The sequence below is a fragment of the Natrix helvetica genome (assembly GCF_964273705.1).
Source record: "Natrix helvetica genome assembly, chromosome: 3".
NCBI classification, from domain to species: domain Eukaryota; kingdom Metazoa; phylum Chordata; class Lepidosauria; order Squamata; family Natricidae; genus Natrix; species Natrix helvetica.
The window spans coordinates 107,808,020-107,830,969 of record NC_138549.1 but is presented as its reverse complement, the minus strand read 5'-3'; the positions used below and the strand labels follow the sequence as shown (position 1 = coordinate 107,830,969).

The 22,950-nt window shown below is 39.1% G+C and overlaps 1 protein-coding gene and 1 long non-coding RNA gene across 4 annotated transcripts in view; one reads left to right on the top strand and one right to left on the bottom strand.

Annotated features, from left to right (window-relative positions):
- C8A (complement C8 alpha chain) overlaps positions 1-22,950 on the top strand; it is a 45,226-nt gene that overhangs the window by 20,953 nt on the left and 1,323 nt on the right. Inside the window, exons 8-10 of the mRNA XM_081946491.1 lie at positions 12,402-12,533; positions 13,138-13,295; positions 19,896-20,118. Of these exons, the coding sequence (XP_081802617.1) occupies positions 12,402-12,533; positions 13,138-13,295; positions 19,896-20,118 (513 nt within the window). The remainder of the gene's footprint in view (positions 1-12,401; positions 12,534-13,137; positions 13,296-19,895; positions 20,119-22,950) is intronic.
- Positions 13,990-19,889, bottom strand: LOC309388823. 3 transcript variants are annotated; one of them, XR_014174846.1, is made up of 4 exons: positions 19,431-19,889; positions 18,854-18,931; positions 18,286-18,381; positions 13,990-18,165 (listed from the first exon to the last, which is right to left on the bottom strand). It is a non-coding gene; the product is annotated as an uncharacterized lncRNA (long non-coding RNA). The 3 variants fall into 3 exon arrangements; XR_014174845.1 differs by having other exon boundaries at positions 13,990-18,381; XR_014174847.1 differs by having other exon boundaries at positions 13,990-18,350.

The following is a 22,950-nucleotide window of genomic DNA, read 5'->3' as shown; positions in this document are numbered from 1 at the left end:
TAGAGCATGGGTATCAAACTCACGGCGTCACTTTGCTGTCATGTGACATTTTGCGATACTTTTCCCATTCACCGAGCTGGAGTGGGTGTAGCCTGTGCGTGATGCATCTGGCCCATGGGGTGCCAGTTTGACACCCCTGATGTAGAGGTAATCCTTGATTTATGATCACAATTTTATGCCTTTTTTCACCACAGTTGTTAAATAAATTATGCACTCTTTAAGTTTAAGTGAAACTGACTTTGCTTGTCAGAAGCCAACTAGAAAGGTGGCATATGGTGATCACATGACCCTGGGATGCTGCAACTGTTGCAAACACACACAGAGCACCCAAATTTGGATCACGTGACCATGAGGATGTTACGATGGTCATAAGTGCAAGGACCGGTCATAAGTCACACTGTCCTGTCTGTATACATTTCTACAGACTCAAGGATGGCTGGAGAGCTTTTCTGAGCAGAAGTGGGGAAAGGCATTTAAATGAGCATTGTACCCTGCAGATTTGTTTTCATTTTGAGCATTTCTTGGCATGCCTCTTCACTCTAGCCACCCACAAAATCACACAATACTGAAGAGCTATCTTTATGGAAAAGGCTATTGTGTTTTTCCCAGTAATCACCCAGATTTACCTTGTGGTAAGATGGGTGGTGTTGTGGCCTCCGGCAACCAGCAAAGCTGGCAGCAGAGTCGGACAGTGAGGAGGTTGAGGAGTAACATGGAAAACTGAGACGAGGGCTCGGCATTGGAGGCAGAGAGGGAGCTAGACAGTAGTGAGGCAGAGGAACAGCTGGATCCTGTTCCCAGTGTGTGCATGCGCAGAGCTGCTAGAAGACAAGAACAACTAAGAAAGCAGGGTCAACTTAGGAGGTGATTGGCACCTCCCATAGGAAACAAAAGAGGAGCGAACGGGGAGTGGGCTTTTTCAGGAAACAATTCGTTCATTTGGTCGTTTCAAGAGTGGAAAGTTCTATTTGTGACTATTAGAGAGACTGTGCCAAGTTTTGCCTTGCCCTGTGTTTGGAAACTAGTTATTTGGCAGCTCTCCAAACGAGATAAAGTTCATGTTGATAAACATTCCTCTGAAAGACTGTTTGCTAAGCCTTGTGGACTGTGAATGAAAGGAATTCAGAGTCATGTAAATAAGAGGGGTTTTGCCGGGCACCAAGACTCTGCTTCTTGCTTTTTGAGGAAGCCTGGGTCAGAACAGATGGCCTTTAAATTTTATAAATAAATAAATAAATATATAATAAGTGCAGAGGAAGGAGGAGCTGACATTGCAATGACACGATGTGCAATCTTGGAATTCCAAGATCGCAGTTGATACTTTTGCTGCTGGATGGTCCTTTTGGAGCTAAACTGTCCCGAAGAGATGGTGACAGGGAAGAGTACGTCCTGCTGATCTCAGGGACACCGCAAAGTTCCTGATTGATCCAGGAGAATCTCTTTTTGACGGTGACAGAAGCACAGCTATTAAAGCTGCTGAAGTTGGGACAGCTCTGGAACGGGAGGAAAACAGAAAGAGAAAGTCTGTCCATCTGATGAAGAAATCTTATTATTATAAAAGAGACTACCCTCCAAAAAAAATTAAAGCTAAATTTAATTTGAAAACAGAAGAGAACAAGCAATGAAATTAAGCTACATTAGACAGTGTGTTATCCTTTTTTAAAATTTTCTTTTACGGATGGAACTTTTGCAAATGTTTCATATTCTTTAAATTGAACCGATTAGTTTTTGAACAGATTAGTTTTTCTTCTACTACTTTTTACATTCTTTTTTATACCAATGGATTAAAATATTTTCCTTATTTTTATAATGCTGGATTTTTTTTGCTCCATTTAAGAATTCCTCAAATGAAGAAAGTGGAGGTCAGAGTTCTAAAAACTGAAGGAAAAAATAAACAAAGAGACAAGAAAATTCTTGATACTGACAATGAGCTAAGCGTGGTTGGAAATGGAAAGAATGGAATATGGAAAGGGCAGATAGATGGACTGGAGTTCTACCCCAGATTTCAAAGTATAGAAGAAGAAAAGAGAGGAGAATTGATGGAACTAAGGAGATAAATTATGTCAGAAGCACTAGTGATAACCACAGATAAGCTGACTGAAGAAGCAGATGGAGGATTTCGAGCTTATACAAGATATGCAATAAGCAATAAGTTGTGAAGAGAAGTCCATACAAAACTTACTAAGGAAATAACCAGAATACTAATGCCACAAATGGCAACAGACATAAGACTGCACTATTACTGCAAAGACACATGTAATGAAAGCTTATAATAAAAAATTAAGTCAAATTTAGTCAAATTTAGAGCATTATGTATAAAATGAAGTGATAATGGATACAGTTAAATAATTGATTGATAATAATAATGCAAATATGTGTGTGTGTGTGTGTGTGTGTGCATTGGTTTGATAAGAGGAAATTTGATATAAATTGCAAATAGTAACTACGAAAGGAGTTTAGAAACTCTGTTATTAAATATAACCAATTTTTATTTAGAACATGTTATAAAGATGTAATGTTACTGGATGATATTGGGAAGAGCTAATGGAATACCATTATGTGGTTTTGCTTTAAATCTGGAATATTTTATATAAAAGAATGTAAAAACAATTATAGTCAAATGAAGGTCGAGTATGATGATAGTAATATATATATAAATATATTTGATTTAAAATATATGATTTGATATGAATTGTAGGTGATGATTGTGGAAGGGATGCATGGAGATTTTATAACCAATCGACACACTTTGTACAATTTGTAATGGAAGATGGTTCTGTGTTTGTGTGTGTTTTGTCTGTGTTTATTCAAAAATAAAAACAATATTTATAAAAAAATAAAATAAGTGCAGAGCTTGCAATAGTGAATAGCGTCCATCCAGTCAGACTGTGGATTCAGTGGACCTTAATACTCGCAAGCTTGTGTCTCTCCTGGTCCCAGAAAGTGACTAACAGAGAGACTAACATGCCTTTCAAAGCAGCAGAAAGCCAGGCTGTCAAGAGAAGAAGAATACATCAGCCAGCAACATCTCCACAGAGCCAGTCCTTTATTTATTTTACATTTTGCTCCCTGCCTTTCAGACGGGGTGTGATTTATACAAGAAGATGGTCCCCGTGGAAGGAGGAAGGGAGCGGGAGTCCTAAAACAGACAACAAAAAAATGTGCCCCGGGAGAAAAATATTTTTTGCTTTTATGTAAGATACTTGTATAATTTTCACCCACAGTAGCAGACTATAAAAAGAGAGACACATTTATCAACCAAGTGCTATAGTTAAGTGCCTTGTTGAGTCAGGAGGAGCAACCTTTTGCTTTAGTGCTGCTCGCAGTGTCTGAAAGCAAATGTTTCTCTAGAATTATGGGCTTGTTTCCCTTCTTCTGAAAATGCTGATGATGGATGCAATCACTATCAAGCATGGATGACTCAATGAAGCAAAGGCAGAAATATACTCTTAAGGGGTAGTTTGGCTATCTTTGCCTTGGCAGGCACGTTGATTGCCAAATGATGCTTAAAAGTAGGGGCATGTTTTAATGAACCTAGTATGCAAGTTTAGGCTTCTGCTGGTTTACTCCTTCAAGGAAAAAAGAGCTTTTTCTCTCCAAGATTAACTTTCCTGTCAGTAAGATTTATTGTGAATTGTCTTCAGTGTACCATATTGGCACCCTGAGCCCCAGTGGGACAGTAATTAGAATGTAATATTGCAGGGGAGGACCCAACATCACAACAATACGGACGTGCGGTCTCGATGCTTTGAGACCGCAGCGGATACTTTTGCCACTGGGTGGTCCAATCGGACCTAAACCGTCCCGCAGAGATGGTGAACAGGAAGAATATGTCTTGCTGATCTCAGGGACATCGTAAAGTCCCTGATCGATCCAAAAGAAGTTCTTCAAGCCAGCGACAAAAAATCCAGCCATTAGGCTGATTAAGTCGGGGCGGCTCCAAAACAGAAGGATACGGAAAGAGAAAGTGTTTCCAGCTGGTGAGGAATTTTTACCGTTTTAAAAGAGACTGCCTATAAAAAACTTAAAATTAATTTAAATTGGAGAACAGAAGAAATAAGTGGCGGAATTAAGTTTGGAATGGTTTTGACTAGTAGGTTATCTTACTTTTTAAATGCTATCTTTATGGATGGAATTTATGCAAGCCTTTTAAAATGAATGGATTAAGTTTTCTTCTATTTTTTTCTGTTATTATTCTTTGTAACCAATGGACTAAAATTCTCCTCTTTCATTACTGTGGGTGTTCTTCTAACTCATTCAAGAATCGGACTTTTTTAAACTTGAAATACAAAAAAGATACAAAAAGAAACAAAGAAAATTGCAACAATAATGCTGCTACTCGGAGGCTGGAGGTTTGTGTATTGAAACGAAACACTCTTGCTTTTCTCATTGATTATCCTGGCTTGGCACTCCAAGGTCTCACTGCTTGTTTATAGAGAGTGATAAGAAGAAAAGCATACAGATGTCTCTTTGAAGTATATCTTTAACCAGAGAAAAGTGAAAATGAAACATTATTGTAAATCTATGCTTAATCTTGTTAAAACCTTCCAAGCTAGAGCAGCAGTGTTTGATAGCTGGAGATAATGGCACAATTTCAACAGCAGAAAGAAACTTTAAGTCTGCAAAAGATATTCTCAGAAATACAGAAATTATCAAACACATATGAGAGGATAGAGAAGAAGTTGGAAGACTTAGAGCATCTAACAGTAAAATATGATGAAGAAGTTGGAGATGTTTATCAAGTGGAAAAAGTGATCATTGAAATCCTAAAAATTGAAGAGAAAAATGAATATAAAGAAATTAAATTTGCTGATATTTATGGTGATTGGTTTGTCTCTGAAAATGGAAAGAGTGGGATACTGAAAGAGGAATTAAATGAGGGGAAATCTACCCCAAATGGCAAGATACAGAAGAAGAAAAAAGAAAAGAATTTATGGATTTAAAGAGAGAAATTTTATTAGCAATATCATTGATAATACTACCGACAATCAAAGATAAGCTGATTAAAGAAACAGAAGAAGGGCACTGAATTACATGAGATATTTTATAAGCAAGGAGTTGCTAAGAGGAGTCCATACAAAGTTGATTAAGGAGATGATTAGAGGACAGACACCACAAATGGCAGAAGATATGAGACTGTTCTGCTACTAGAAAGATACAGGTTGATAGATGGAAGGGTATAATTTAAAACTAGTTAAACTTAGTGAAATTTAGTGACAATAGATATAGCTAAATAAATAATTGATAATGATAATAATGTATACAATGTGTAGTGTTATGATAAGTAATAATTGGATATGAATATTGAATGGTACCCATGATAGGAAGATTAGAAATCCTTTTGGATTATATATAAAGGTTAATAAAAAAGAACTAAGTTAGATACAGTTAAGTCTTGATTATTAGGGGGAAAATGTTATGATACAGGATATAGTCAAATAAAGGAGGGATAATGATAACAACGTATATATATGTATGGGTACAACATAACGAAACTGGATGTAAATTGTAAACAGTGATTTGGAAAGGAAGATTAGAAAATTTTGTTATTAAATATTATGGATGTTTAGCTAGAATAGGACATAAGGATTCAGTGTTACTGGAGGATTTTAGAAATAGTAAATGAAATCCCAGTATGTGGTTATGTTTTAAATCTTGGTACATTTTATGATGAAGGACGTTTAAACAATTATAATCAAATGAAAATGGAGGTATGATGATGGTAACATGTATAAATATCTGAGTTAAAATACTTGAGTTAATATGAATTATGTTTGTTGACTGTGGAAGAGATCCACGAAAGCCTTTTTGTAACCAACTGATACACTTTCTACAGTATGTAAAGTTGTGTTTGTTTTGAAAATTAAAAATAAAATAAAAAAATATTTAAAAGAATGCAATATTGCAGGCAAACACTGCCCACAGCTGGGAGTTCAATCCTGGCCAGTTCAAGATTGACTCCGCCTTCCATCCTTCCAAGGTTGGTAAAATGAGGAGCCAGTTTGTTGGGGGCTAGATGCTAACTCTGTAAACCTATTAGAGAGCGCTGCAAAACACTATGGTGAGATATATAAGTCTTAAGAGCTATTGCTATTGTCCTTTGCCTCAGGCAGAAGAATTACTTTAGCATGCCTTCTGAACTCAGGAGTAAAGGATTTGTAAGATGTTTAGTAGCTACAGGAAGCTAGGAGTTGCTGAGGCATGGAGGTAAAGTAGCTTTCAAAAGCATCATGAGATCAGGTAGGTCTGCATTGGTCTTACTGACCCCTGCTGTGCATGGTGTCCCAATTTCTTACACTAGAGTAATAGACCAGGGATGGTGAACCTTTCAGACACCGAGTGCCCAAAATGCGCCTGCATGCCCAAACTGAAAGGTGCGTATGTGCATGTGCGAATGCTTGCATGCGCAAACCTGTGCCCGCATGTGCAGACATTAAAGTGCGCATGCATGGACTTGCAGACCTGCATGCACATGCACGGACCTGTGTGAATGTGCAGCAGAGATCTGAAGATCAGCTGGCCGGCGGGAGGCGGGGCATACCAACACCAGCAGCGTGGCAAGAGCTAAGATCTTTTTCTTTTGTGAGCTTCTGTTTCATCATTTGCAGGGAAACAGAAGCTCATGAAAGAAACGCCACAGAGGTCTGACCTGGGGTGACGGCTCTGGGTGCCACCTCTGGCATGCGTGCCATAGGTTCGCCATCACGAGTATAGGAAGTGACAAAAATTGGAGATCTAACTGAATCACTGATCTGGTCCAACAACACTTGTTTTTAGTTTTTATGTTACATTATAGTATCTTACAAGCTTCTTCATGGATGTGATGCAATTAAAATTAGACAGAAATGTTTTCTACAATGCAACACAAGCAGTTGGCTGGTTAAAGATGTAGATCTTTAATCTCATTACAGACATTCTATGGTATTTTTATTTATTAACAAATTTATATGTCACCCATCTCTCAAAGCAATTGTTTATATATGAGTTACTGTAGGAATGTATATACAATCAGTATATGTTCAATAAACTAAATGTGTAATCAAAATAACTAGAAAGGTAGGGAGCAGTGACGTGCGGTGAGGTTTATGACTGGTGAGGCACTGACACAGTGCTGGGTTTCAAATATTTTTAGACTTGTGGACTTCAACTCCCAGAATTCCACAGCCAGGCATGCTCAGTTCCAATTTAAAGCGACAGCATTTGTTTTTCTCCTTTGCTCCTTCTTTCTTTTTCTTTTTCTTCCTCTCCTTCCTCCCTCTCTCCCTTCCTCCCTCTCTCCCTTCCTCCCCCTCTCTCAAACAAACAAACACACACACACACACACACACACACACACACACACACAGAAGTTGGATTGGACTATCTCTCCTACCCCTTCCCTCTCTCACTCACTCTCAAACAAACCCCCACACACACAAAAGTTGGATTGGATATCTTTTCCAGTGGCTTGAAAGCAGCTCCTCTGCCATCCCCCCCCTCATTCCCCTGCTGCCTTTCCCAAACACCTTCACCATTGCAAATGCAACCTGCTGTCTGGGTGGGAAATGCCTGGAACACAATAAAGCCCACCCACCACCTCCTGCTGGCAGGCTGGGGTGAGAGGAGAGGCAGAGAAGCCGGAGGGGAGCCGAGCCTTCCAAAAGAAAGAGGCTGGGGGGAAGTGTGTGTACTACAGCATGGCTCTTTGCCTGGCTTCCTGCCTCCTCCTGTGGTCTCCTCGGTGCTCGCTTGTGCTCTCCCTCCCCAAGTGTAGTTTGATTGCAGGTGGAGCCACGTTGCCTTTTCAAACTTGTAATCAGTGAAGCTGGGCTAGATTTTTATATAGTTTTATCCAGCTGTGTGTGTGAGAGAGAGAAATGAATGGGGGCCTGGGGAGGAAGTCACTACACTTGGGGAGGGAGAGCACCAGTGAGGTTAAGCAGAGTCATCCACGGTGAGGCAGCAACTAGCTCAGCTTTTTCCTTTTACTTTTTTTTTCATGAGAGTGGTGAGGCTGTGCCTCACTTGCCTCACCTGACTGCACGTCACTGGTAGGGAGGCATGTAGATTGACTAGAGTAGGGATCTCAAACCTTGGCAACTTTAAGACTTGTAGATTTCAAAGCAAAGCTGGCTGAGGAATTCTGGGAGTTGAAGTCCCCAAGTCTTAAAGTTGCCAAGGTTGGAGCCCCCTGGACTAGAGGGACAGATGGACAGGTATTTCTTGTGGACATATTAAGTTTTTTGACCTCCTGACTAAGCTGCTATATTTTAAAAAATACTTGTTTCAATTCATATATATCAGGGTGTATGCAGACAACACTGTATTTTAGTATTAGTGATTTTATTGCTTGTTTTGTTTCATTTATTTTATTGACAATTGTTTTTGTTATTTTTTGTGGAGGCCTTTTAAGGCTTCTTTGGGGAGAAGAATTGTATGGGAGAAGAAAAAGAGGGAACGAAGCAAAATATGCATGTTTTGTATGTATTAGACTTTGGACTAAGTCTAAAAGTTAGCTACCTACATTTATCCACGGTGGCGCAGTAGTTAGAGTGCAGTACTGCAGGCTAGTTCTGCTACTCACCGGCTGCCTGCAGTTTGGCAATTCAGGTCTCACTGGCTCAAGGTTGACTCAGCCTTCCATCCTTCCAAGGTTGGTAAAATTAGGATCCATATTGTTGGGGGCAATAGGCTGACTCTGTAAACTGCTTAGAGAGGTCTGTAAAGCATTATGAAGCGATATATAAGTCTAAGTACTATTGCTATTGCTTCCGATAAAAATTCAATTTTGAAGTGCTCAATAGCAGGTGCTGTGTTGGTACCCATTCCAATTTTCACACACACACACACACACACACACACACACACACACACACACATGCATTTGTGTGTGTGTTACATAGACTGATACACACATTCTTACTTACATACACTCTAATTTTCTTTAATTTGGTAGTGCTCTCTGAATTCTGCAAATATATCAGCAAAAAAAAAAAAGAGAGAGAGAGATGGAAATTCATTCTGAAGAAGGGTTTCTCCACCTGAAACAATGAAAGAATGGAAACAAATATAGTTACGAATCCTTGGGAGTTGCACAAAGATTATCTTTGATTTTTCTTTTCTTTCAGAGCAAATCATTATTCTTGTACGGTTTCACAGAGGAGCAATGGCATTTGTTTGTGATTTCTAATTATACAACAGAAAGAGACTTTCTCTCACTATGATTAATTCAAAAATTAAAAGCAGAAATCCATCTAATTTGTGTACCATATTTAGCCCCCCGGAATTACAATAAGACAATAAGTAATCTTGTTTTCTCTTTTCCTGCACTGCCAATATATTTTGTATGATCGTCGTTTTATGACATCTACTACATACCATTGATCAAAGTAGGAGCAACCCTCTCATGACTACCAATAACAAATTGTATTGACAGGCCTTTGCTGCAACTAATTACTTAAGAGGTACTAGAATATATTGTTGAAACACTGAGAAAAGAACTAATCATTTCTTTTTGTTTAAAGTAAACAGATTTCACCCAGGTGTGTTGTTAAACAGTGGTGGAGTAGTTAAATACAAACAATACTATGGATTTATTAATATTCTGTCAGTTGGCAGCAAATGAATATAAATTCAGCAGCTGGGAGGCTTTGTTCTATTAGATATGGCAAAGTGCAGTCAGAGTCATAGCTTTATCGAGAGTGTTGGCTCAATAGGAAACATTAAACTTTAGTTCCCTTATTACATGAAGCAACACTGATACAATAATATACTAAACCACAACAGAGCGGGCAGCATAGTGTGCAAGCCCAGCCCAATTAAGAAATACTGCTTTATTTTGCTCACAAAGGCCGAATGTGGTCATTGATTTATGAATCCTGGCTTAATGAAACTATGGTTTGTTTCAACCTAAATGCCAGAATTCCAATGTATCTTTTGTTCTTGTACTCCACTTTGTATCTTCTGGGTACCAGTAGAAGAAATTGAGGAAATAAATGAGGCATTAGGCATCTGCTCTTGGTTTGTTCAGCAAACCACGGTTAAAATGAAAACTGGCTGACTATTATGTACAAATGCAAACTTACCAAAACACAAATGTGGATTTTCCTCACTGAGAAAGTTTTTTTCTTAAAAAAAGGAGATCAATCTGGTGTCTTGTTAAATAAATTATTAAAATACTGAACCAAATTTCCTAAAATTTCACAAATAATACTTTTGGTCTAAAAGAAAATAATAGGCAAGATTCTACATGAGAAACCTGTCCTGGTTTCTGTCTTCCCTAATCTGATACTATACAAAAATGTTATATCACAAATTTACCTCTGAAAGTAGCAAGTTAGGAAAAACTGATGCATTTATAATACCTTTGGTATTACTATGTTTCTAGCAAGTTGCACTTACAATATATGTAAGGTGTATGGTGGTTTGCAATTAATTTCCTCTGTATTTTATTCACTGTATAAAGCATCGAAGGAAGTAAGGCAACCTTAAAAAGTGGTAGTCTTTAGGGATCTAGAAAGCTTGTTGGATGGTATTCCAAGTTCTCACAACTTTTGCGGTGACAGAATTGAACCATACAGCTCAGGGGTGGGCTTCAACAATTTCAGCAATGGGTTCTCTGCTGGGTGGGTGTGGCTATGGGCAACCTGGCCTAGTCAGCCTCCTGCAACATGGCAGGGGGACGGGCATTTTCACCTTACCCAGCCTCCAGAGGCTTTCTTCAAGCCTCTGGGAAGGTGAAAACTGCCTCCCCTGGGCTCTGGAGGCCTTCCGGGAGGCCTATGTTTACCCCTCCCTGAACCTTCACATGGGCCCTGCACTTACCTCGCATCCAAAATGGGCCGCGTGGAGATCCCAGGGAGGGGCGGGGTGGGAGGGATGGGTGGAATTTGGAGGTTCTCTGAACCAGCCATAACATTAGCTACGCGTTCTCCCAAACCTGGGTGAACCTGTAGCAGCCCACCCCTGACGTAGCTGTATTCTCTGCCCCTCAAGGCATTTTTACTAGTGAAAAGTGAAAGGAGATAGGTTGTAGCTTGGAAATACTGGGAAACAAAGCAATATTTTCTATTTAAAAACAAGTTTAGAAGGGTTAGAAAATGAATTGTAAATAATGTGATTGGATAGATAATGTATTAAGTAGGCTGACAGTTAATGGATGGAATTATGTGTATATACTGTGATTGTATAGCCATAACGGCTTCGCTGTATGCACTATTTTAAATGCAAAAACAATTAAAATATATTTTAAAAAAGAAAATGATTTGGAAGGTGGTCTAGAACCTCGATCCACCAAAGTATGTTCTTGCTGTTCATTAAAAAAATATATCCAACCTTTCCAAGCTTCCAATGGTGCTGCTGGTTTGAGGGTCCCTTCTAAGGTCTGCTTTAGCTTTAATGAATGGATTCCTTACAGCCGAGGTAGTTAGTGTTTTTATGTTTACAATATGTAGAAGCTTTAAAAAAGTTTGATTCCTTTAAGAAAGAATAGAGAAATTCTTCAGAATAGTTTCCCAATTTTTTCCAAAATATAGCAGCCTTTCCAATTATGAGGGGAAGCCAAAGAAATTTCATGCACATTTCCTCTGTTACTTGAAGGACCAAAAATATGAACAGAATCTTGGATTTGCCTTTGCTTGTAGCAACAGCAGCATAAATTGAATATAAGCTGATGTAGGTTGTTGTTAGTTGCGAAGTGTCCGACCCATCGTGACCCCATGGACAACGTTCCTCCAGGCCCTCCTGTCCTCTACCATCCCCCAGAATCCATTTAAGTTCACACCTACTGCTTCTGTGACTCCATCCAGCCACCTCCTTCTCTGTCATCCTCTTCTTCTTTTGCCCTCAATCTTTTCCAGCATTAGAATCTTCTCCAGTGAGTCTAATGCAGGTAAATTATCTCAAATTACCATTTTTTTAAAAAGATATATGTAATTTCAGTTATTTTTACACATTTCTTCTCGGACATTCTTGTTTCTCAAAACCCATATATGGCTTACACAGTGGCAATTATGGGAATGTAATTTATATTATTTTTTTAAAAAAGCAGACTTGAATTCTCTTCCTCACTGTCAATAGCTTTCCAGATACCAGCTGCCAGGGATGGAGTAAAAAAAATGCATTTAAAGGAATGCATTTGAAGTCTCAGCTTAGTTTGTGTGTGTTGCAACATGAGGGTGAATTCCCACCCTTTTTAATGTGGAAAAGAGCAGGGCTTTTATCATATGGCTCTGCCTGCCATCTTGGTTTTTTGATGTCCCCTTGGCAGACATTGTTTTAGACAATGACCAGCGAAAAAATGTTGAAATGCAAGTAAGGATGTTCTTACTGTGCTTCTGTTGGTAACTAAGATATGAAGGTTCATCAATTATCCATGGAAATAAACATGCTAATGATATTCATGATTTCTTCCTTTACTATAGAAGTGAAAACGGATTATGTAAATAGCTGTTTCGGGGCATCGATTGGCTTAAGCTTTCCATTTCAAGAAGCTCTGGAAGTAAATACCAAGGTGAACTTCAATAAATGTGGCTCAGGCGGAGGCATGAGCGGAGGTAAGAAATAGACTTCTTCACTTGTGTATTTAAAATGTCTTTGTTTCCATAAGGGGACTCAGGCACTAGGAATTATTCTTCACAGAGAAAAACAGACACGGCCTGCTGCATTCTCTTGCTGCGGTCCTTATTCTATTTGATAAAACACAATTTGTTTTAGAAATTAAGGATTCTTTCAAAGGAGAAGAAAATGTTTATGAGGGGCATATGGTAGTCTTGGTCATAAAATGACTAGGACGTATATAGGAATGTCTTCAAAGTCTTGAATGTCATAGGACTCATTCTATATTTTGTTAATTTCTTGCCATTAATTGATTTCATTCATAATGATGGATGGCAAATTAAAGCGGAAGGAACAATAACAGGGAAAAAAATTATTTTGAATTCACAAGAAGGAGGTCAATGTTATGATGCAGCTTTAACATCTATGTTGACAAACGCTGTGCATACTATGATTACATATTATACTGTAGATGAATAGCACAATATTCCAAATTCTTGTAATTCTTATCCCCTTTTACGTTACTTCAATTAATGAATGTCTGTAGAATTAGGGAAATCATAGAAATGAAGTCTAATTTTTTTCAACTGTTCAACTTTTCAGCTGACCATGACAAAAAGTCAGTCATAGAAGATATTATTCCCCGGGTAGAAGGTGGAGATGCCTCATCCATTGCCAGAATCATGGAAAATAGGAGCTCCATAGCGTACCGCTACTGGGGGAGGTCATTAAAACTTAATCCCACCATTATTGATTTTGAGGTAAGCCTTTGCTTTCATGTGTAGGAATGCTGCATTTCTAAAGGATTGAAAGTGTACTGGAGCAGATCATTTTATATTTTGATAGTGATTCCATCTTAGAACAAGCTTAAATGTAATGGGCTGTAGATACGCTGACCTTCTCCCCGTTTCACAAGGATACACATGTTTGCTTTGTTTTGTTTTTTTAAAAATAAGGAGCAAAACAAAGACTTTCAAAGTAAGGGAGAGGTAAAAAGAGGACTTTCATTCTTAATGTTTACGTTTATGTTTATTACGCCGTGGCAACAAAAGTAAGGTGGGAATAGGAACACTCGTTTTAGTAAATTGAGCATTGTTATTCAACAAGGAAGAATGAAGTGTATTTTTTAACCTAGGTCCTGATATGGTTAATCCTGCTGTGAAGCATTTACTACCGGGCAGTTTAGATAATCCTGTCTAAGTTGAGAAATAGCTACAGAAATGGAAACAGTCAACTGTCTTTATAGATCCTTCTAATTGTTTCCCTAGTTGACAAAGACATTTGGAGCAGATGTGGGGCAAGAAGGTGCTGGAGAAAACGGTGGTCACTAGATCGTACACCCCATACAGATTGTTTAAAATGAAATCAATTGTGGACGTATTATCCCCCCCAAAATAAAAAGAGCCATAAAAAAAACTTTTCTGGCTCTCTTTTGCATCTAGCAGAAGGCTTGGATCTCCAAGAAATATAATAGGACTCTGGTTTTGTCCAGAAGGAGAGAATTCCATGTATTTGGTTGCCGAGCAATGCAACTAAGACTTCTCTAAGCTAACCAAATGAAATGATTTGGTTGTTGGGTTGCTGTATCCTCATCCATGGCTGCAAGTATAGCATCATTTCATTATATAGCAATAGCACTTAGACCACAGGTGTCAAACTCGATTGTGTCACGTGACGCATTGTGACGTATCACGATGTTTTTTGCCTTGTGGAGCCGAGGTGGGCGTGACCTTCCCATGTTCAAATACACTATCATTCAAGAGAAAATAAGGATACTAGATTTCCAGTTCTCCACCTGAAGTACATAAAACAGTAGAGTATAGTGTGTAAAGTCCTTGACACTTTGCTAGTATCTAGTGTTATGTATTGACTATATATAGTTGCGTTAAGCCCTGCTAAAGTGAAACAAACCTTTAGATGAACCTAACTGTTAACTGCAACTGTTTTGGAGGGAAACTTACTAAATTCATATTTGGGTGGGCTTTTTCAAGTATTGTGATTGGTTAAGTCCCTGTGGACCCAGAGTATAAATTAGAGGAATTTGCCTGTTGTTCCACAGTCCCAGTTTTGAGTCAATAAAAGCTGTTGTATCTATGCAGGTCTGTTCTTGCCTACTGAAGCCCATTATACACAATATCTAGAACCCATAATGTAAATCGGTTTTTAAAGCAATAAAAATGCATTTTTCTTTTTTGACATAATAGTAAGGGTTACCTCCAGTTTTAATCCCAAAAATAACTCTGGCGCAACTGTCAAATATATAGGATAAAGTTATAAAGCCTAGAAATGTATTAGAATAAACTTAATTCTATGGTTTGCAGTAACAATATTACAAATAATAAGTCAAACTTATTATTCACATGCTTGAAGTTGAGGAACCAGCTAGACATCTGCCTTAATATCAGCATGGTTTTCAACCTAATAAATTGGAACTCCTGGCTGCCAATTTATTTTTTGCTGGGGCTTCTGAAGTTATCATTTCTCAGTGTTACCTTTTCTTATGGCACAATTGTATCCTGGATATTTTCTAAGGTTGAATGCCATTTGTGGAAAAAAGATGATACCCCTGTATGATTAAATGGCTACAGCTAGACATCCAAGAAATTAAACCTGTCAGGCGAAAGTTCCTAGAACGATGTTGTTATGCATCTGTTCAGGGGACAGGCTGGTTGTTACTTTGTACGTTTGGAAGAAGACGCCATTTAACAACATTTGAAATGACATACCAGGCTCTTAACCAATGTTGTTTCTTCCCCTGGAGTTTATCACCCTAAGCTACCATTCGTTTTAGCTTGAATATAAAGTATTCAGAATTTATGCTCTGAATATATCTTGCTGTCCCCTCTAGCTGCTTTTTTCCCTAGATTTTTTTTAAGGTACGAATATATATGTGCTGTAGCAGAGAGATATTCCTGTCTTTCACATTCGCTGTTAGAGAGAGATTTTATTTATTCAAAAACCTACATAGCCAACTATCTTATACAATAGAAACCTGAGCAGCCCAGGAATAATAAGAGAAAGGAAAGGGAATTCAGAACATCCTCTAATTGCCAGTTCCTTGCGGAAAACCTTTATGCAATTCACTTTTTCTGGATGACTGTATAATTCAAGTCCCCAATTCTGGCAGATTCAGATGTTTAGATCTGCAAAACCCTCACTGTCCTGTAAATTCTGGAGTTGAACTGTAATCAGTGGTGGGATTCTGCCAGTTCCCACTACTTTGGGAGAACTGGTTGTTAACTTTCTTAGCAGTTTGGTGGAGTGGTGGGATTCTAATAATTTAACAACCGGTTCTCTGCCCTAATGATTTCTTCCAACAACCAGTTCACCAAACTGTTCAGAAACTTAACCACCAGTTCTCCTAAAGTGGTGCGAACTGGCTGAATCCCACCACTGCTCCAAGTCATGTGGTGGGAAACTGGAGCAGCTGAGAACAGTAACAACCGGTTTTCTGCCCTAATGATTTCTTCAAACAACTAGTTCACCAAACTTTTCAGAAAGTTAACAACCGGTTCTCCCGAAGTGGTGCGAACTGGTTGAATCCCACCACTAGTTTGGTGAACTGGTTGTTGGAAGAAACCATTAGGGCAGAGAACCAGTTGTTAAATTATTTGAATCTCACCACTGGTTGTAATCCCAACACATCTAGAAGGTGCTGATTTTAGGTAATGCTTAACCCCAGTTCCTTTATTTTTCTATTTAATTGAAGCCAGTCCAGCTTTCCCATCCTGGGTGGATAAATTTCCATGAATTCCATGACTGAAATTGTTTGCCCGGCATTTAGTCCTTAACCCTTCAAAGACAGCTTCAGGAACATCAAGTGCTTATGGTTTTGGAGTAGATTCAGACATCCCAGTAATTACTAACGTCCACTTGAATGTCCTTTCCATTTGACATACTGTTGTTTGCTAAAGTGTCTTCTGTAAATATTGTTTTAAAACACCCTTTCCCCCCAAGATCTCTTATGCAACAATCCTCTCAACCCCTTGAATTACAGGAAACCTCTGTAAATAGACTGCCCTGCACCTATCTCAGCATTCCTGACAGCTCTGCACACTATTTGTATTTCTGTCACTTGATCCGTCTTTCCACACTGCGTTGCTCCTGTGCATTGGGCTGCAGAGCTTCAAGCTACCCATAAAAAGTAGCGAAGAATTAGAGGTGCCTGTATGTTTTTATTGTCATCTGGGGCTCAGCAGGAATTTTTGCAGCCCAGATATGCTAGAGAGATCCACTCAATTTAAATTTCAGAGCCCACCTTTTTTGCAGTCTCCAACAGCCCATTTTGATCTCGGCCAATGATTGATGGGAAAGGTTCTTGAACTTGCAAACTGTGAAAATATTTATCCAGCATGTAGCTGCTATGTAAAAGGCAAATTCCATGTTGGGTAACAATTAGAAAGTCTTGGCAGATGGCAGACCTGGTTAGAAGCTCAGTAGGGTCAGGTTTAGTTAACAATTGGAATAGAGAGACAGAAAAATCAAGAACGGTTTTCTGTATTGAGAAATTGGGCGGTGGCAGCGAGGGGTGGGAAATCTTTAGATGGTAATGACAAATTGTCCTTATTCAGTATCAAGCTTAGATGAAAACACAACTTTAAACAGTTGGGAAAATGATCAATAGCATCACAATTAAAATTAAACATACTGTACGACATGAAATTTAAAATATGAAATACAAGATTAAAATATGTACAAGTTTATTCAGTGCACACATATATCTTGGTTTTTTTTTTCATTTGCACAGAATTTTCAAAGCCAATTATAGCAGGGAAAAGAATGCAAACTGCAAATAATGCAAATTTTTTGAAGTATAAAATTAAAACTGATGGCAGTGCAATGCCTATTATACAAATCAATGAGAGAAGCCAACTTCATCGGGCATGCTGCATATAGTTCTGTTCGTTGCATTTCCAAAAAAAAAAAAAAAAAGATACCACAAAAATGAAGGAAAAAAAATGCTGTAGAAAAAGATGATCAAAATGATAAAGGGAACTAGAACAGCACCTTAGGGCAAGCAGTTGCAAGGTTTACGCTTTTAGCTCAGGAAAAATGGCAGGCCGAGAAAGGAATATAATAAGCATTTTTAAAATAATGCAGAGCATGGGGAAAATGTCTTGTGAGATATTTCCCTCCTGCTGTCATCAAAATAGTTGGGGAAAATTCTCCCACTGAAGATGTTGAGTGAGGAGAAATTCAGGTAGAGAAGAGGCAAGATTTTGTATTGCAGCCAGGTGATTATGGACATTGCTTCCACAGATGTAAATGGCTGTGTATTACAAATGCTCATTGTGTTTAAGATTAGCAATGATGATTGGCCATGAAAACTCTAATATTGCCTCCAGACATCAGTGGAAGACACATCTGATCAGAAGAGACCTATTGTTTTCATCTTCAACTTCTCGGTTTCCCAAAGTCGTCTGGGTAGCTACAGTAAAAACAGAGTCTGATCCAACATAAATATTTGTATAATGGTTAGATAAATAATTATATTTAAGATTTTTGGGAGGAGGAGGAAAATCCATATTTCATATTATAACGCAACAATCTTGCTTTTCGTAGACTTGGTTTTTGCTTTGATTTGCAAGTGGTACTTTCATTTGTCGGGATAACTCATCTTGGCTATTTGCCCTGTAAGCAGCAAAGAGAGCAAATAGTGGAGCAATCTCTCCCTCAGATCTTACAGCCTGAGAAATTAGATCATCCTGAACTCTTTCAATGTGATATTTGTATATAGTTATTTATACCTACTTTTCCAGAAAATAAGGCAGCAATCTTAGCCAACCTTGAATCAGAAGTGACCAGATTGGGGAAAGCTGCAGAAACAGAATGATTCATTCCTTCTTTCTGAAAGATTCAGAAGGGTAATACACTGGTATAAATAGAGACTTCATATTTTTATAGTTCCAGGAAGTCACTTGACTTGGGAAATCAAACTGGATACAGATGAGAAACCCATTTTTAATGAACTTATGGCTGCTCTCAGGGAGAGACATTAGAGGCTAAAAGACCTAATGACATGTTGCTTGATGCCTTTGCTCCCACACATAATGACTAGAAGTGCTCTACAAATCTCTGTAGTCACAATGACTTGAAGTCACGAAAATGTCAGTTCTTAAAGCCACCATAAGGCTTTTGGTGCTACTATTAATGCTGCCCCCTGTGTCCTGCTCAATATCTTCCAGGTCATCTAGCAGCTTTATAGAGAAACTTGGAGAAATTCTTTCCTGAGATCCTTTTAAAGATGTTCTCCTTTATAGAATATCAACATTTCCTTTAAAAATACAAGCTTTAGGATAAGAAGTAGAAGTAAACCTACATGAGGATTAACAGATTGGTCTACGGGATCCCCAGAGCCTGAAATCACTAAACAATTCTTCCTTCTCTATCCCTGTTTCTAAATATAAAGATAAAAGATATCTTTATATAATATAGCAATAGACATTTTTTTAAAAAGGTATTGACAATGCAGTCCTAAACCGGGGTGGAATTCAACCGGTTAGGACCAGTTTGAGTGAACTGGATGCTAATTTTACATCTGGTTCACTGAACCAGTAGTTGCAACGACTGCCTGGCCCAGCCCAGCCCAGCCCAGCCCGCCCCTTCCCTCCCATGAGTCTCCCCGTGACCTGTTTTGGATGCCAAGTAAGTGCAAGGCCTGTGTGGAGGCTCTAGGAGGGGAAAAATGGGCAGAAACCCCCTCCCACCATGGGGCAGGAGGCCGAGAAGGCCATGCTCACCCAGCAACTGGGCAGAGAACTGGTTGCTAAAAAAAATTAATCCCAAACTAATTTTTTTTTCACTCTTGTTCCCCCAATTGATTCCTATAGCAATAATCCCTGTTGTTTCCAACACAGTCCAACACAGATTTAGAGAATTTCAGGTAGCTGACTTACTGTAGTCATTATCCACATTTTCTATATCTACTTCTGTATTTAACCCAATTGTTTCAGTTATGAGAGCCATTTGTTCAATGTGAAGATGTCTTTGGCTCCTTCACCATGTTGTTTCCTGCATTTTCTATAAGAATAACACAAATTAGATTTTATGCAGCTCCTCGGGATTTAAAGAAAAATGTACATAGCAGTTTAAATGAAGGAGGAGAAAATTGAGAGACAATCCTTGAAAAGCCAGACATATTCATATCTTGGAATAATCTATCAAGATGATTATCAAAATAAGTATTTTGCCATTCCATCCAATCTGTACCTGCACCATTTAATTTTATTGGTTTACAAATGGCCCTTTACCAAGATATCCTGGCACTTTCTGGGCATCGTGTTTCAACTTTCCCAAGGTTGAGGTAACACCCCAAACAACCACAAGATAAAAATAGTTTTCCTTTTTCTCTTTTTCCTCAGCTGCAGCCCATACATGAATTGTTGTCCAGGACAAACCTTGGTAATTTGGAAACCAAGAAGAGAAACTTGAAAAGGGCTTTAGATCAGTATTTAATGGAATTCAATACCTGCCGTTGTGGTCCCTGTAAGAACAACGGTGAACCAATCCTACTGTCAGCCACCTGTGTTTGTGAGTGCAAGCAAGGCTACCTAGGTCCCGACTGCGGAGAGACAAAGAGGACAGGTAAGACTTTTGAGAAAACATTGTTAACTGAGACCTCCTGAGTTCAGTAGGCTGTAAACAACATTTACCTTCAATATCTTGGATCACCTTGTACGCCAGGCTACCAAAGGAGCTTTATCCAGGAATCAGACGGGCATTTCAAGCCAGTCTGAAGGGTTAACTAAAGACGTTGTAGAAATAGCTTACTGCAGGGGCATAAATCATATCAGAGACTCAAGGGCAGAGCCAAGGAAAGCCCCCGATAAATATTAATGGGGATGTCCAAGGCTCGCAGCTTAACCCTATGCAGATTTAAGTGTAGTTAAATTGATTTATTCTAGTGGATATGGGTAATACTTAATTCCGTATGGGATTGTGTCAGGTCAGTCACTTCAACCTCAAGTTCTCCAGATAATTCTTTGATATAGATGTGGAATCTCTCATACTCTCTTTCACACACATTGTACTCTCAAAGACCCATTATATAGATATATAGCAGAACCTGATGTTCCCCTGTTGTCAGTAATTGCTTGCCTACAATTTTTTCAATCCATGAAAGGTGATGGGAAAGATGTCTTGCTGCTATCTAATGCATACATTTATGGTGGTAGTGCCACCATAAAAATCAGCATTTATTTGGGAACTTTTAGTACAGTTCTTACATTCAACATTCTCTAGGTTGCAGAGAAGAGAGCTAAATTGCATATTCTATGAACAGTATGTAAAGAGAAAAAGTACAAAAATAAAAGTAGGTATAGCTAGAGTGGTATAGTGCTGAAGGCATTGGATTAAAGAGCATGTATATACCTGGGTTATAGTTCAGTTGCAAACATTGAGGATTACTGTGACTCTGAGCCAGGATCAGCCCAATTTACAATCCAGGATTTTTGGTCTGAGGAAAAATTAAAATATAGAGTAGCTGACAGGTAGTATGTGAATCAAATAAATAACCCACAAGAAAAGCCTCTATGGAAAATAATGCAGCAGATAGGACTTTAGAACATCTGCCCCATTTAAAATGCTTGGATACAAGGCAATATATTGTCTAATGCCTATAATAGGATTTCCCAACTTCAATAACTTTAAGATGTGTAGACTTCCAGAATTCCTCAGCCAGCATGATGGGAATTGAAGTCCACACATCTTAAAGTTGATGCAGTTGAGAGACCCTGTTCTAAAAACAACAGCTGCTGTGATGTTGTCTTTGAGTTCATTTTGGATCATGTCGATGCAGTCCTAATAAATTTGTCATTCCAATGAATACAGGTAAAATGGAGATTAACTGGTGAGTCTTACAAAGAACTCTTAAAGCAGTCTATTTTTCTCCACCCATTGCAGTTTAAAGCTAAAACTTCAAACAACTTTAAGGGTTTTTTTGGGAAGGAGGAGAGGCTGACAGACAAGAGAAAATATTCTATACCTTTTTATGATTGTGACTATTGTAGGCAACACATGATTCATGCAATGTGCAACAGTCCAAGGTCTCTCTTCTGGCTACTTCTCTGTAACAATCAATACAATGAAATAGAAAATGGAGTTATATTGTTAGTATGCTGTGAATTTCCCCAGTTCCCGTTCATTTTACAGGCTGTTATACTGGTTTTTTAAAGCAGGATAAGGCAATCTTGGCTTATGGCCTTGATGGAATATATATGTGTGTGTGATGCTTCAAGTTCTAGAAACAGGATTCTGATCTTTTTCCCACTAAATAATGGGACCTATGGTAAGAGAAGTTGCCATTCTTAGTTCCACCCTCATATCCTACTAATGAATTCCTAGAGCAGTGATGGCGAACCTATGGCACGCGTGCCATAGGTGGCACACGGAGCCATTTGTCAGGGCACGCGAGGCCAGCATGTGCGCGCTGGCCAGCTGAGTGCACCCTTTTTTAAAGCCATTTTTCGCCCTCCCCAGGCTCCAGAGTCCTTATAGGAGCCTGGGGAGGGCGAAAAGAGCCTCCCCTGCCCCCCCGAAGACCCTCCGGAGGCTTCATGAGCTTCCCTGATGCCTCCGAAGCGCAAAAACCCCTCCCTACAGGCAAACCGGAAGTTCGGGAACGGACTTCCGGTTTGCTCGGAGGGTCGTTTTGACTGCTCCGGAAGCTTCAGGGAAGCGTTCTGAAGGTCCCTCAAGCCTTCAGAGCGCTCAAAATGACCCTCCGAGCAAACCGGAAGTCACTTCCGGTTTGCTCGGAGGTTCGTTTTCACTGCTCCGGAGGCTTCAGGGAAGCGTCCTGAAGGTCCCTCAAGCCTCCGGAGGGCTTTCGGGGGGTGGGGGAGGCTGTTTTCGCCCTCCCAAGGCTCCTATAAAGCCCCTGAAGCCTGGGGAGGGCAAAAAAAAAGCATGCAAAGAATGGTGGGGAGCACCACAACACCCCCCCAGTGCACACATGCACACTGGGGGGGGTTGTGCATTGCATTATGGGTGCGGCACGCCCGCACACTACCCCCCTGCGCTCCCCCCACTTATGGCACACGAGCCAAAAAAGGTTCGCCAACGCTGTCCTAGAGGAAGATGGCTATTGGATTAGGAGAAACCTTGTCTGGTTCAACAGAACTCTCCCTACATCCTTACATCAAAAGATTGTTGGTCTTGATTAACATACAGTAGCATTAGTTCTGAAATAAGTGTCTTTTAGATCAAGGATGGTCCAACTTTTCAGAATTTAGTAAGTGACAGCTACAGCAATTCCAGGAATATATAAGTGTTGCAAAACTATATAATGCTGCTGGTATTCTTACTTATTAATAATTGCCAGCAATGTCCAAATTCGTCCATAAACTGGAATGGGTTTGATTTCTTTGTTTTACTCTACATGTTGAACAAATCTGAAACTGGCTTTACATGAAAGTT